Here is a 16,006-nt window from a genome sequence, read left to right as displayed (position 1 = left end):
TGCGTAATGCTCCCTCAGTATTCCAGTCATTCATTAATGATGTGCTAAGAGACATGCTTGGGAGGTATGTAATCGCCTATATCGATGATATACTTATTTACTCCCCGAATCTTGAATCTCATGTTCAGCATGTGCGTTCTGTCTTGGTCCGTCTGCTCGAGAGCCAATTATATGTCAACGGGGAGAAATGTGAATTTCACCTCTCATCTGTCTCCTTCTTAGGTTATGTCATTGGTCCAGATGGGGTGGTCATGGATGACCATAAAATAGAGGCTGTTACTTCCTGGCCGGCTCCATCCTCAGTGAAAGAGCTCCAGCGGTTTCTAGGGTTTGCAAATTTTTATCGCCGGTTCATTCGTAATTATAGCACTATTGCTGCCCCCCTGTCTGGTTTACTAAAGGGCAATGCTAAAAGTCTGCATTGGAACCCTCAGGCACAAAAGTCATTTGAAGCCTTAAAAAATGCATTCACTACTGCTCCTATTTTAAAGCATCCAGACCCCACACAACCCTTTGTTGTAGAAGTCGATGCCTCTGAGGTAGGTGTGGGTGCTGTCTTGTCTCAACATTTGGGAGGCAACAAGAAGTTGCATCCAATTGCATTTTATTCCCATAAACTAACTCCAGCAGAACGAAATTATGGCATTGGGGATAGAGAGCTTCTAGCCATAAAGTTAGCTTTTGAAGAATGGCGTCACTGGCTTGAGGGAGCTTCACATCCCTTTTTAGTGCTAACTGATCACAAGAACCTGGAGTATCTGCGTTCGGCTAAGAGACTTAACTCCCGTCAAGCTCGTTGGTCTTTGTTCTTTTCCCGTTTTAACTTTACTATCACGTATCGTCCAGGTACACGTAATACGAAAGCTGACGCATTATCCCGAAGGTACCCTGCTACAGAATCATGCTCAGTGGCTAAAAATATCCTCCCATCCTCTCTTGTAATTGCTCCAATTAGGTGGGAGATCGATGAGGAGATTAATAGGATACTTTCTTCTACCAGTGTTCCGGACCAGTGTCCAGCAGGCAAGACTTTTGTGCCCATAGACTGTAGAGAGAAACTTATGAAGTGGGCTCATTCCTCTCTAACCTCGGGCCACCCGGGTGAGACGCGCACTCATCAGCTGCTTATGGGTAAATATTGGTGGGAGAACATGTTGGCCGACATCCATAGTTTTGTTGCCTCTTGTAGTACTTGCGCTCAATGTAAGATCCCAAGGACTCTTCCTGCAGGCAAATTATTACCGTTACCTGTGCCCTCACGTCCCTGGTCCCACTTAGCGGTGGATTTTGTCACGGACTTACCTCCTTCACAAGATCACACAGTTATACTAACTATTATTGATCGGTTCTCTCGAGGAGTGCGTTTTGTGCCATTTCAGAGTCTACCCACTGCTTTCCAGACTGCAGAATGTATGTTTCATCATGTCTTTCGTTTCTTTGGTATCCCAGAGGATATTGTTTCTGATCGAGGGTCCCAATTTACCTCACGTGTATGGTCTGCCTTTTTTGAACGTCTAGGTGTCTCTATCAGTCTTTCTTCGGGTTATCACCCACAGTCTAATGGTCAATGTGAACGTATGAATCAGGAACTGGGAAAATTTTTAAGACTTTATTGCCACGAAAACCCGACCGATTGGTCGCTATTTCTACCATGGGCTGAAATAGCTCAAAACTCATTAATAAACTCCACCACGGGCATCACTCCATTCCAGTGTGTACTAGGTTTCCAACCTCCACTGATGCCATGGACTGCTTTCCCTTCTGACGTACCATCAGTGGATAGCTGGATACAACGAAGCGAACAGGTCTGGGAACAGACACACCGGAGAATTGAAGACATTCTACGCCGTCATAAGCGACAAGCCGACAGACATCGAGGTGACACTCCCATCTATCTCCCAGGGGACAGAGTGTGGTTATCAACCAAAGACTTCAGATTCACTGAGGGAAGTAGAAAGTTACTACCCAAATATATTGGTCCTTTTAAAGTAGTAAAGTGTATTAACGAAGTAACGTATAAACTGGAATTACCCAGTCGGTATCGTGTATCTAACTCATTCCATGTCTCTCTTCTGAAACCGGTTGTTCCAGGTCCATTGGACGAGGCTACGCCAGATGCTCAACCCCCACCTCCGGTCTACATCGAGGGTACCCCAGTCTTTGCCGTACGTCGGCTGTTAGACTCGAGGCGGAGGGGAGGCACGCTACAGTACCTAGTAGACTGGGAGGGATATGGTCCAGAGGAACAGTGCTGGGTACCCGCTGGTGATGTCCTCGATCCTGAATTGACTGAGGATTTTCATCGTCGTTACCCAGAAAAACCTGGTCCCCGACCACGTGGTCGTCCCAGGCAACAATCTCGCCATTCAGGAGGCCAATCATCTGTCCAGTCTCGGGGTGGTTCCAGTATGACTCGCAGAACTACATCCGGTGGAGGGGGTCGTGGTCGTCGTGGTCGTCCTCGTTCCTCAGGCATCCCACACTCCTTGGGAGAGGGTACTGTCACGCGTACTAACGCGCACCCTGCTCCTACCGATACGAACTCCATTTCCCATAATTCAGCGGATTCTCACATGACAGTCACCTGCCCCCAGCCAGCCAATCCGACACGCTCATCATCGCCAGTGTTTTGATTCGTTTCACCTGTTCGGTATTCCATGAACTGTATTTAAACAGTCCTGTGTGGTTAGCTCTTGGCGAAGTATTGCCAACCTAGTTTGCATACCGAGCGTTATTGATTACTAGTTATTGCTGTTTCCGTGTATGACCTGTTTTGCCTGCCGTGTTCCCGATTTGCCTCAGTCCTTTGGTTTTGTCTGTTAAGTTGTTTATCTTCCGGTTTTGAACTCTGCCTGCCTATCGACTCTGGTTTTGGATCATCCTTTTGTTATTAAATCTCTGCTCTACACTCCGCGAGCGTCTGGTCTGTTACTGCCGCGTGACACATTCCAACATTAGAAAATAATGTCTTTGCATACATTTTAATTTGTAAAGGCTTTGTGGGAGATTTTTGGAACATGACTGTGGGAATTGCTTTCAATTATTAACAAAAGCTTTCTTGTATTCTTGGAAGTCCTGGGCTTCAGTTGGCATTTCTGTATTATTTTTTTTATTTTTATTTTTTTTGTTTATGCATTTTCTCCCATTTTTCTCCCTTTTTTAGCGCGTCCAATTGCGACACGTGGACTGCATGCCGTATGCATCTTATCACCCACACTTTGACGAGTGCAGTGCAGCTCAGCGTTGTGTACGGAGAGACACACCCTGAGAGCACTCTTTTCTCATCTCTGTGCAGGTGCCATCAATCAGCCAGCAGAGGTCGTAATTGCACCAGTCATGGGAGAGAGACCCCATCCGGCTTAGTCCGGCCCATATCTGAACAACAGGCCAATCGTTGTTCATGTGGTCGCTCAGCCTTAGCCGGCAGGCAGAGCTGGGATTCGATACGATGTATTTACCGCTGCGCCACCTGAGCGGCTTCTGTATCATTTCATTGTTAGGAAATTCAAGTATGTACCAGCCTGTATACTTGTAGAAAAGCTTGGCATGTTTTGGAACATGACTGTGGGGATTCATGAACATGAGCATTATTAAGAAGATGAACTGCTGTTATGCAATGAGGTGATTGTAAGTTGGCATTTGTATTCTGTTCTATTGTATCACTCACACCAAAGTGCAATTTACAGGAACAAATCCACCTTTTGCATGTGTTGAACCCATGTCACACACTAACAGCGACCCTCATACTTCCCACCATGCTGTGATGGACCGTTGTGGCGTGAACCTCACACATTCTGGGAATGAACCCATTTGTTTGTTACTCTTCACATCTCCACTGTCACCACTGGAACCCATAATCCTCAAAAACCAATCCAGAATAAACCATGACGTGTGTGAATTGAAACCAGGCTTGGCTGTTTGTGCTGCTGTCTTTTCAGGATCCTAAACAGGAGGAGAACCTGCTCATGTCTGGGTGAATATATGAATATAACTACTGGAACTGAACTCTGCTTTAATGATGTTCAGGATAAATATCTGATATGTCCTCTGTGTCAGTAGATATAATGTAAGTGCAGTCTGGAAAAGATCATTCATTCAGTCATTCATGTCTGTTTGACTACCAGTTTATTTTGGTCAGGGTTGCCAGTCCATCACAAGTCGAACGCACACACATATACTCAATTAGGACAATTTTGGTAGCTCCAATTAACCTGTCTTTATCTGGGAATGGAACCGAGGACCTTCTTGCTGTGAGGTGATGGTGCTAACCTCCATGCCACCCTGATGCAAGCTGAACCTTTTGGATCTTGAATTTATCGATTATTTAGTCCTAACATTCATTCCTACCCTCACTTTATCCTGGTCAGGGTCACGGTGGGTGCAGTTTACTGGACGAAAGGTAGGAAACCCAGACAGGTCGCCAGTCCATCACAGGGCACACACACCCACACTTTTAGTAGCTCCAGATAACCTGACTGCATGTCTTTGGACTGTGTGAGGAAACCGGAGCTCCTGGAGGAAACCCACACAGACATGTGGAGAACATGCAAACTCCACACAGAAAGGATCCGGACTGCTGCACCTGGGAATCGAACCCAACTGGTCAGGGTCACGGTGGGTGCAATTCACTAGGTGAAAGATAGGAAACCCCCCGGACAGGTCGTCAATCCATCACAGGACAAACACACACACACTTTTAGTAGCTCCATTTAACCTGACTGTTTGTCTTTGGACTGTGGGAGGAAACCGGAGCTCCTGAAGGAAACATGCAAACTCCACACAGAAAGAATCCGAACTGCTGCACCTGGGAATCGAACCCAGGACCTTCTTGCTGTAAGGCGACAGTGCTACCCACCAAGCCACCGTGCCACCCTGATACAAGCAGTTTCAAGAAAAAGTTTGTGAACCCTTCAGATCTCAAATGTCTCCATTATTTACTTCTAAAATGTATTAATTCTGTTTTACCATTGCTTTATCCTGGCCAAGGTCACAGTGGGTGCAATACACTGGCTCCGTATTGAATGCATCCTCCACAATGCTTCACAGCTCTGATAAGATGGTGGTATTGGTTGTGTATTTCTGACAGTATTTGATCACAGTGTCTAATGAAGTGGTCTAATGAAGACTTATGTCACTGTTTATTTGTCCATGAGGTGAGGAGTTTTGTATGTTCTCCACATGTTCGCTCTGTATTCTTTTTGTACGAAGCAGTTAATAAAAATAAAATTAATATGGGGCACTTGGGTGGCACAGCGGTCTATTTCTGGGTTCAAATCTCAGCTGTGCTGTTAGTGGCCAACTGGAAGTCTGCACAGACATGATATATTGGTGCCCTGTCCAAAGTTTCCTGGTGGAACCAGACCTGCTGCAACCCTGACCATTAAATAAATAAATATAAAACCATTATTACAGCCAGTGATATTCTTGTAGTGATAAACTTTTAGCTCTGTCAGAAGTTTGAATTGTTCTGCAGAGGAAGTTATGAGATGTTTGAACATCAGACTGACTTGACAGTTTTATGAGCCAAGTTTATCATCAATAGTCCTTGAGTGTCCGTTGAAGGAATTGCGATCGTGTGTGAATATTGGATTCTTTGCATCCGATAAAGCGTTTAATGAACTCAGTTTTGGATGGAAAGCTAAGTGAAGATGATTGCTGAATGTAAGAATGACGAATACTGTCTACAAAATTTCATTCCAGTCAGAATTCAGATATACGAGGTGATTTATTTTGACAGTTGTACTGTGTGTATATATACGTATATATATTAAGGCTGTCGTTAATCGCGTTAATTAACGCGATTAACGCGTAAAAATTTTAATCTCGATTAAAAAAATTAATCAAGATTAAATTTTTTTATCTAACTATTTTTATTTGGCTGTTTGTGCCACATACATGTGTGTCTCTGTGGTAATTAACTGTATTTCAGATGAATTAGGATGTAAAGCGCATGAACTGTCCGATGATAAACTACTTTTAGCGGTTTTCACTTTTTTTACGTGTTGATGAAAAGATGAATGAAACGACACAAGCTTTGTAACGAGTATCTCCATTGGCTGCTAGAGCTGTCCATCAAAACCGTGTAGCTCCGCCTCCTCCCCCTCCGGTAAAAAGTGAAACTCTGTGTGATGTTTCATCTCTACAGTTTATTCAGGTTATTCTATCACATGGTTATAAACATGATTTATATTTGTGATGTTAGTAGTTTTCTAAAAACACATTCGTATCTGATATTTATATGGACTAAGCGTTTACATGGACTGTTTTAATTTACACTTTTTTATATAGCTACAGTCAATTACTTATAGACAATGTCTGCTAACTTGACTGTTTCAGGTATTTATAGATGTTTAAATGGTAATTTAGAACAGTATTTCCCAGTATTCTTTCTGCACAAACACAGTATTAAAAGGTTTTCTTAATAGATCTATGAAATAATCATATCTGTGTTTTGATGCTTTATTGATGCCTTATATTAAATCAAAACATTATGATTGGTGCACCTGTTTTCAGTGTCAGGGTCATGAACAGGAAAAGATCCTCACTTTTGTCAGATAATGTGCTTTCTACAATGAATTTAGATTTAATAATATTTTATTGGTAAACACGTTCTTGCAATAACAATGTGCATAACTGTTCAAATTTTGCTTAATTATTAGTTTGCGATTAATTGAGATGAATACATATATATTAGGGCTGTCACACGATTAAAATTTGTAATCAAGATTAATCGCGATTAATTTTGTTCTTTAATCGCGATTAATCTCGATTACAAATTTTAATCGTGTGACAGCCCTAATATATATATATATATATATATATATATATATATATATATATATATGTTGTGATGACATCGGCTGCAGAAACTCAGCTGGTAGATTGTGCTGATGGCTCAGTGAGGATGTGGATTAATTTTCAAAATTCCATTTTACTTATCATCACATGATCAAAATTGTAAACACATCCCAGTTTTAGCCTGATTGCTTTGACACTGTGGACCAAGTGCCAGTACGACCAAACGGCATGAACAGTTCTTGTAATTACAAACAATAATTATATAAAAATCACAAAAAGCAGTGATTTGCAGCTGTAGTCTAGTGGTTGAGGTACTGGACCAGTAATCAGAAGGTTGCAGGTTCAAGCCCCACCACTTCCAGGTTGCCACTTTTGGGCCCTTAAGCAAGTCCCTTAACCCTGTCTGCTTCAGGGTGCTGTATGATGGCTGACCCTGCGCTCTGACCCTAGCTTCCAAACAAGCTGGGATAAGCGAAGAAAGAATTTAATTGTACTGTACAACTTTATATGTATATATGACAAATAGAGGCATTGTATCTATTCTTTTAAACACAGCATTATTATTATTATTATTAATATTATTGTTATTAATATTATTATTGTTATAATTATTATTATTATTATTACTTTTTTATTATTATTATTATTTGTATTATTATTGTTTTAATTGTAATTAGTATTATTGTTATTAATATTATGATTATTTATTACTATTATTATTGTTACTATTATTAATATTATTATAACTTTTTTATTATTATTGTTTTTATTATTATTGTTATAATAATAATAATTATTATTATTATTATTATTATTATTATTATTATTATTATTATTATTGTTATTATTATTAATCATTTATTTTCTATTCATGAATTTCCCCTCCCAATTTTCTTTCAATTTTGTTGTATCCAATTACCCGATCATCATACGTCTTTACTGCTGCAGAACTCCACTACCTTTTTTTGTGCATTCTGTTTAACACAAAAACACGTTCTACTGGTCTTCTGTATGAGCTTGTTTGTGTTTTTCCACACTCATTTTAATTTTCAAGGCTGTCGTCTGAAAGATCCAGTCTTAAGAAACCAGTAGTTGGCTTTGGCCTTGCAGTTTATGCACTTCCACCAAAGATTTCTCCAGATTCCTTGAATTTTTTGGTTATATTATGAACTGTAGAAGGTGAAAACCCTTAATTGCCTTTTAAATGCCTTTTTTGATAAACTGGCAAGCATAGTAGTAGCCTAGTTGGTAGAGCTTTGGGTTATCAATGAAAAGTTCAAATTCCGCTCTGCCTTGTAGCCACTGTAGGGTCCTTGAGCAAGGCCCTTAACCCTCTCTGTTTCAGGGACGCCCTACAATAGCTAACCCTGCGCTCTGACCCCAGCTTCCAAACTAGCTGGGATATGCGAAGAGAGAATTTCGTTGTTCTCATAGTCAGTGACCCACCTCTGAATGGCTCCAAAGAAACCTAGTTTGTTTTGAAAGCCCTCTAATATATCTAAATGAAAGCAAGAGCGGGGCAGACCCCCTCCGAACAAGATGGCACCGGTTATTATGTTTAAAGTGGTATAATTAATTTGACTGGTCACATGGTTTACATTTTCTCATGTTCACGTCTTATATTGGTTTTTGTATGAGAACCTGATGTCATGTACCATGACAAATATCCAAAAATAGAATAAAATTGAACAAAATCATAACCAGAAGTGAGCAAATACTTTTCACAGATGTTGTATAGTAATTTTAGTAAAGGTGGTCCTAGAAGGAATCAAAGGCAAGAACTAAATTCAGGTCCTTAGGAACCATTGGGGCAGTGCCACCTTATATCCCAGCTTCAGCCTTTTCTTTCCAGACCAACATCACAAAGCTTGTAGAACCAAAAAACACAAATGAAATGGAAAGAATGATCTCGATTGTGTAAAAAAATAAAAGAAAATAATAATAATAAACAAAAACCTGCCCACTTAGTTTAGAAAATCTCAAATCAAATGTCAAATCTGCTCGGGGTTTGTTGTTTAGAAAGTTTTTGTTCTTCTTGGCAGCTGTTTGGACAATCTGGAGTTCTGTCAGCCTCCTCTGTGGTCCGCTGCGGTACACGGATATTTCGGGTAATAGGAGCGGCGTGCTCAGTGCACCCTCACGCCCGCTGGTTTCTGTACGTGTGTTGCGATTTATGAACCCATTTCGGATGGAACAAAGACTCAAAGGAAATGCAAATGAGGCCTGGCATCGTTGGCTGATTTCCCGAAAAAAATGATTCACCCACATAAATGAAAAGACACATGGAACGAGTGTAGAGAATAAATCTGAAATATTCCTCCCCCATCCCCCTCTGGTCCTGTACCCGCTCGCTTGGCTGGGTTATATATTACACTATATATTATTCATAGTATTGTTTGTATTTGAAGGATCACTGCTGTGTGCTGATATTGGTCTAAACCACATTTCCACTCAGAACTTTACACACACTGACATACACTGATCAGCCATAACATTAAAACCACCTCCTTGTTTCTACACTCACTGTCCATTTTATTAGCTCCACTTACCATATAGAAGCACTTTGTAGTTATACAATTACTGACAGTAGTCCATTTGTTTCTCTGCATGCTTTGTTAGCCCCCTTTCATGCTGTTCCTCAATGGTCAGGACTCTCCCAGGACCACTACATAGCAGGTATTATTTGGGTGGTGGATCATTCTCAGCACTGCAGTGACACTGACATGGAGGTGGTGTGTTAGTGTGTGTTGTGCTGGTATGAGTACATACACCTCACTGTCACTGCTGGACTGAGAATAGTCCACCAACCAAAAACATCCAGCCAACAGCGCCCCGTGGGCAGCGTCCTGTGACCACTGATGAAGGTCTAGAAGATGACCAACTCAAACAGCAGCAATAGATGAGCGATCGTCTTTGACTTTACATCTACAAGGTGGACCAACTAGGTGACCAACAGTGAGTGGACACGGTATTTAAAAACTCCAGCAGCGCTGCTGTGTCTGATCCACTCATACCAGCACAACACACACTAACACACCACCACCATGTCAGTGTCACTGCAGTGCTAAGAATGATCCACCACCCAAATAATACCTGCTCTGTGGTGGTCCTGACTGTGGTGACAGAATTCCAAAATTACACTATAATAAGACACTTAGAGTCAGAGCTGAAGTTAGTAAGAAGATGATAGTTTATTCTCTGCAGAGGATCCAAACAGTCAGCAAAGCGTATGCAGGCTGAAGGACAAATTTTCATTCTTTGTAATGCTTTTTATAGATAGAGGTTCAACCCATATAGATAAGAGCAATGATGTTGTTAAACTGTTAACTTGCTATCAAACAGAAGTGGAATATTCTGTTCTAGTACATCGTGTTCATTTCACATATTCAGTAGCTTAAACAGTATAAACAAACTTATTCAAGGTTCGAGTTTCAGTGACAAACAACTTAATTTTTTCTTCCACGACAACTCCTCCCCATGTCACTTGGACACTCGAAACCTTCTACATTCTGAGGAAAAAAGAATAAAAAAATAAAAAATAAAAAAATAGAAATATAAAAAATATAATCAGGTAAATAAATGAGATTAGCATAATGGTGGAGTGTGAGAGCGAAAAACCCAACTGACAGTCAAAACTTTCAAAAGATACGTTCTTTTACCAACTAGAAGGGAAAACTCTCTCACGGTCCATCTGCCTATGCGACCACTTAAGGTACTCCACCGAATACTACATAGGATAAACAAACACATTAGAAACAAACGTAAAATAGGAAAAAAAATTCACATGAATACAGAACACAGAGAAGTACATCCATCATTACATGTTTATCACTTTCTGCAATGACTTCATTTACTCTGTATACTATTTTCACCTTAGGTTTCACTGTATTGAATTATTTGTTTGTTGCATTTCAATATCACCAAATTCCTTTAACGCAATCTTTTCCCATCCAGGTGGAGTTCTCCCTCACTGTGAAGTTGGCATATTGCCAAAATATGTTAGTCTTTGGATCTCTAAGTCCAGTTTTTATCTCTGGCTTTTCTTGTGTGCAGATCCATACCGCTGTCCAGATAGATGCAGCCATCATGATGAAAGCGACTGCAAATGCAAGTCCCTTACAGAGTTTGAAACAGTTGCCCGTTTCCTTCACCATGGTGAAATGTGAGGTTACTCTGGAGTAGGAGCCTTTTTGCAATGTGAGATGTGGATCCAGGTGTCCCTCTCAGCAATCTTTACTGCAGTGTGAGTAACCAACAACACCTGGAATGGTCCTTGCCAGCGATGAGCTTTCCAGTTAGCCCTCTTGTAGACCTTAGTCAGGATCCAGTCTCCTGGTTGTACAGTGTGTCCCGTCACTGCCGGACTAGGTAAAGACTCCTTCACCCTCCTGTGCACATCAGACAACACAGAACACAGCGTTGCACAATATCTTTGCATGTGATCGTCTTCTAGGGCTAATGTGTCCCTTTTGGGAGCACATCCCGTGTTTGGTGGCCGTCCGAACATTATTTCAAACGGCGAGAGTTTTGTTCTTGATGACACTCTCTGTAACGTACACCCCGAACTACGCCAGGCTTTTACATCCTTGGCTGTTCTAGCCTGTTGAATCTCATCAACAGTCACGTCCTGAGGTTCAATTACTGTTGCTTGTATTGAAAAGTAAGTCGGGTCTCTAGCAGCTTTTTTTGCTGCTGCATCAGCTCGTGCATTGCCCTGTGCTTCAGGGGACGAGCCGTTTGTGTGTGCACGAACATGTACCACTGCAACTTGTTTAGGTAGTAAAACGGCATCCAGAAGAGCTGACACAAGAGTGTGGTGTGCAATCGCCTTACCTGATGACGTTAGGAAGTTTCTTTGCTTCCACAATGTCCCAAAGCTGTGAACAACCCCAAAACTGTACCTGGAGTCTGTGTAAATGGTTACGGTATGGCCTGCTGCAAATTTACACGCCTCCGTGAGAGCTACAAGCTCAGCTGCTTGTGCAGAGTAAGAAGAAGGCAGGCTACCTGTAATCAAAGAGTCAGTCAAAGTCACAACAGCAAAACCAGTTTTAGTCACGCCCATGGGATCCTTGTAGCTAGATCCATCAACATACAGGATTAAATCAGCATTATCGAGGGGCACATCTTTTAAATCAGGCCTAGGTGAACAGACAAGATCCAATGTGTGCAGACAGTCATGGGGTTCTCCTTCCTGTTCTGTGGGAAGGAGAGTAGCTGGGTTCAGAACAGTGCATCGTTTTACTGTCACATTTGGCATTTCTGTCAGAAGCGTGTGATAACGCAGCCATCTCGCTGCACTAAGATGAGATGTCTGTTTTTCTAACAGAATCATAGATACTGCGTGTGGAACATGAAGGGTAATGTCAGCATAACCCACTATCTCTCTAGAAGATATGATAGCCTTTTCAGCTGCTGCTACAGCGCGTAAACAATATGGGTAGCCTTGAGCCACTGTGTCGAGTTTACCACTAAAATAAGCCACAGGCCTCAGTTTGTTTCCATGTTCCTGTAACAGAACAGAAGTCATATATCCTTGTTTTTCGTCCACAAATTGTTCAAACCGTTTCTCAGGGTTTGGCAAAGCCAGGACAGGAGAGTTTTGTAGAGCTATTTTTAGATTTACAAACGACTCCTCCCCTTCGGGAGTCCACTGGACTTTAGAAGAAGCCACTAAATTCTTTTTGTGTGCCATATCATGCAGCGGTGAAGACACCTGAGCATAATGTGGCATCCACATTCTACAGTATCCTGTCATACCGAGAAATGAAAGTAATTGCTTCTTTGTGGTTGGTCTTGGAATGTGTACAATAGCAGAAATTCTCTTTGCACTTAAAGACTTCCCTTTTTCTGACAGAGTGTGACCCAAGTATGTGACTGTTGATTGCACAAGCTGCATCTTGTCTTTGTCCACTCTGTGTCCATTCTGTGCTAAAAAATGAAGCAAAGAGATAGTATCAGTCACACAGGTGTCATAATCAGGCGAACAGATCAATAAATCATCAACATATTGTAGAAGAACGCTGCAGCCTGAAAAAGAAAACTTAGACAGGTTATCCTTCAGTGCAGCATTGAAGAACGATGGGGACTCAGCATACCCCTGTGGAACACGAGTAAACGTATATAGTTTCCCATGAAAAGAAAAAGCAAACCAAAATTGAGAGTCTTTGTGCACTTTCAGACTGAAAAACGCGTTTGCAAGATCGATCACAGAAAACCATTTTGAGGTTTCAGGGACTTGACTCAAAATGGTGTGTGGATTTGGAACTTCTGGTGCTCGAGCATGAATGGCCTTGTTTACTGCTTGCAAGTCTTGCACAAATCTCCACTGAGCAGGTTTACCCAGGATAGTGGCTTTTTTTACTGGCCAGATAGGAGAGCGACAAGGTGAGTCCGGACATTCTACTATAATCCCTCTCTCCAACAAACTGTTGAAGACAGGGGTTATACCTTCAAGGGCCTCTTTCTTTAGAGGATATTGGACAGTGCATGGTCTGTAATCACCTTTGGGTGATATGACTAACTCGGGTGCACCCTTCATGAGACCTACGTCATATTTATCTTTTGACCACAGCCATGGTTCGATTGAATCCAAGAAATCAGCTTGATTTACTAAATTTACATGCTGTGACAAAAGAGAAACCTCAGCCTGTGCTGAGAAATTTTGATCTACAAGCACTTTGTGTACTTTAGAGCTTTCTGAATATTCCCAGTTATCAAATTCACAAGGCTGCCAATCAGAAATTTTTAGGCAGCATAAAATAAATTTTGACATGTCTTTCCACTGTGTATGTTTTTCCTTTGCTAGAGAAATGTAAGGCACATCCCCTTTGAACCAATTATTCTGATCAGGTGCTAGATATACTGTACAGCCGGCCCACTGTTCACCCACGAACAGTGTTTTTACAGAGATTGACTCACTATCTCTGTTTTGAAACAAACACATTTGTTCCATATCAACAGGAAAAGGTTCAACACCCACAGTACAGTGCAGATCATTCACATCCTTAACAATGTCATAATTTGATTTTAATTCACACAGAATGGATAACCAGAAATTTGAGTATTCTAAACACCATCCCATCCAGACGCGTGTAGAACTGGAAGGGATTTGGGGTAAATTTAGCGTGGTTATATCAATTCCCTTTGTCGTACAAGATAATTTTAACCCTAACTTACACATTAGGTCCCTAGCCAAGAGATTTACAGGACAGGTTGGCGATAGCAGGAAGGCATGTTGTAGAGTCGTGTTACTATCAGCATGGTAACACAATAGCTCGTCAGTGAAAGATTCACTCAAAGGAACCCCACCCGCTCCTACTACAAATGTTTTTCTTCCTGATAATCGCGGCTCAGACTGTAAAGCTCCCGTTTTTAACACAGAAATAGTAGCACCACTGTCTACTAGAAATGGGACAATCTGATCTGCAATTCTTAACTCGAGTGTGGGCAAAGCAGAGGGTTTTGTCAATATCATTTGATAATTTAGAACAGTCTTACCGGATTCTTGGTGTCTGGTGGATGTGATGTTCATTCCCTGTACCCCTCATTCCACCTCCTCCTCAAATTGTTCGTCTCGGACATTGTCCTTTTTAGGGCAGTTTCTAGCAATGTGCCCAAGTTGGTTGCAGTTGTAACACTTGTACTTTGAGAAATCCTTTTCTCCATCTGGACCTGACTTTCCTTTTCCTTTTTGTTTTCCCTTTCCTCGACCTCGACCTCGTCCACGTCCGAAAGCACCTTTTGCAGCTTCTAAAACTGCGCATTGAAGCTGATGCTCTTTTCTTTCTCTGTCTTCCTTACTTCTCTGTTTCTTTTCGTTCAGTCTCTTTTCAACATGTACCGCAAATGCCAAGATTGTTTGGAGTCTTCCAGTTTCTGCTTCTACACAGTCGTCTCTCACTTTCTTCTGAATCTCAATTCTCAGACCGCTCAGGAATCGTTCCTTCAAGTGGCTTTCCCAGGCTGAGAGGACTATACCAGGATAATCCTCTGGTTTGTCAATCCCGCAATGAGCTTCATGCACAGCCTCAAGTCTGTGGAGAAAATCGTTGACATGCTCCCCTTCCATCTGTCTGGTTTGAGACAGTTTTGTGAGATCCAGTCTAACTGGAAATCCTTTTTCGATTCTGTTGCACAGGTTTGTGTACTCAGTCTGAAATCTGCCTCCCACTGTGGCATCATAAAAGATATCAGTAGTAAGAGGTAGTGATCCTTGGACTTTTGTCCAGTCCAGCTTGAGTTTGCATGCACATGCTCTTGCCAGTTCATTGATGGATGGCTTCCAACCCTCAACAAACAGTCTCAGTTTTCCCACAAACTTTGGTCCTCCCTCAGAAATGGGTGGAAGATCTTCACACACAGTTCTGATATCATCCATAGTCCATGGTCTGAAAACATAATCCGGACCATGGAATCCGTTTCCCCTCCTGCGCTTCTTTCTCGTTCCACATTGTCTATTCCTTCCTCTTCGTCCACATCGTCCTCTGCTCCTCCCGGTCCGTAGTGAACAGGAGGTGGTGGAGGAGGAAACGGAATGAAGTCATCAAGGGAATCCTTCTGTAAATTCAGAAACTGACCACAGGTTACTGTTTTCCTTCTAGTGTGTGTGTTTTTTCTTGCCTGTTCTTTCTTATCTAACTCTTTTTGTGCTTCCTGTCTCCACTTTCCATAGGCGTGCCAACTCGGCTTCCATGGAAAGTTTTCAGGCTGTTTCTTAAGTTTCTTATTTTTACAGTACTCTATGGCTTTATCATAGGCATCTTGTTGTAATTGCAATTGTTTTTTAAACTGAACTAGTTCATCCACATTTAATGTCCCCCCCGGGGGAAAATGGCAGAATTTGACCCACTCATTTATTTGAACGCAGCTATCTGGTTCCCTTTGTTTCATATTATCTATTAATTTACCATAAGGTGGAATGCTGCAATGCACTATGGGAAGTGGAAAAGGTTTCCCTTTACCCCCTTTTGAATTTCCTTGACCCATCTTTAACGTTTTTCCCGGAACGACCGAGTAAATTTAGGAGTGACCTAAATTTAGCCTAAGTACCCTTCACACGTTAGTACTTACAATAAACTATCAATATCAGACCAAGATCAGCTCACCGTTTTGGAGTTTGCAGAAGTCACACCATAGATTCTTTTCTGGATTCCAGCATGCCGAGGTGGGAGTCCTCCTTTGTTCCTTTGCTCAAACTGGTGAGGCC

The 16,006-nt window shown here is 41.7% G+C and overlaps 1 protein-coding gene across 3 annotated transcripts; it reads right to left on the bottom strand.

Moving 5' to 3' along the window:
* Positions 1–9,965: 9,965 nt before the first annotated feature.
* On the bottom strand, positions 9,966–15,554 carry LOC134314928 (uncharacterized). 3 transcript variants are annotated; one of them, XM_062995754.1, is made up of 2 exons: positions 14,299–15,553; positions 9,966–11,805 (listed from the first exon to the last, which is right to left on the bottom strand). In XM_062995754.1, exon 1 carries the CDS (start codon positions 15,176–15,178, stop codon positions 14,345–14,347), a length of 834 nt encoding a protein of 277 aa, XP_062851824.1. In that variant the 5' UTR covers positions 15,179–15,553; the 3' UTR covers positions 9,966–11,805; positions 14,299–14,344. The 3 variants fall into 3 exon arrangements, with proteins under 3 accessions (XP_062851824.1, XP_062851823.1, XP_062851825.1); XM_062995753.1 differs by having other exon boundaries at positions 14,299–15,520; XM_062995755.1 differs by lacking the exon at positions 9,966–11,805 and adding an exon at positions 11,815–12,729 and having other exon boundaries at positions 14,299–15,554.
* Positions 15,555–16,006: the final 452 nt, after the last annotated feature.

Source organism: Trichomycterus rosablanca, chromosome 5, assembly GCF_030014385.1.
Source record: "Trichomycterus rosablanca isolate fTriRos1 chromosome 5, fTriRos1.hap1, whole genome shotgun sequence".
NCBI classification, from domain to species: domain Eukaryota; kingdom Metazoa; phylum Chordata; class Actinopteri; order Siluriformes; family Trichomycteridae; genus Trichomycterus; species Trichomycterus rosablanca.
This window is presented reverse-complemented; position numbering and strand designations above follow the sequence as displayed.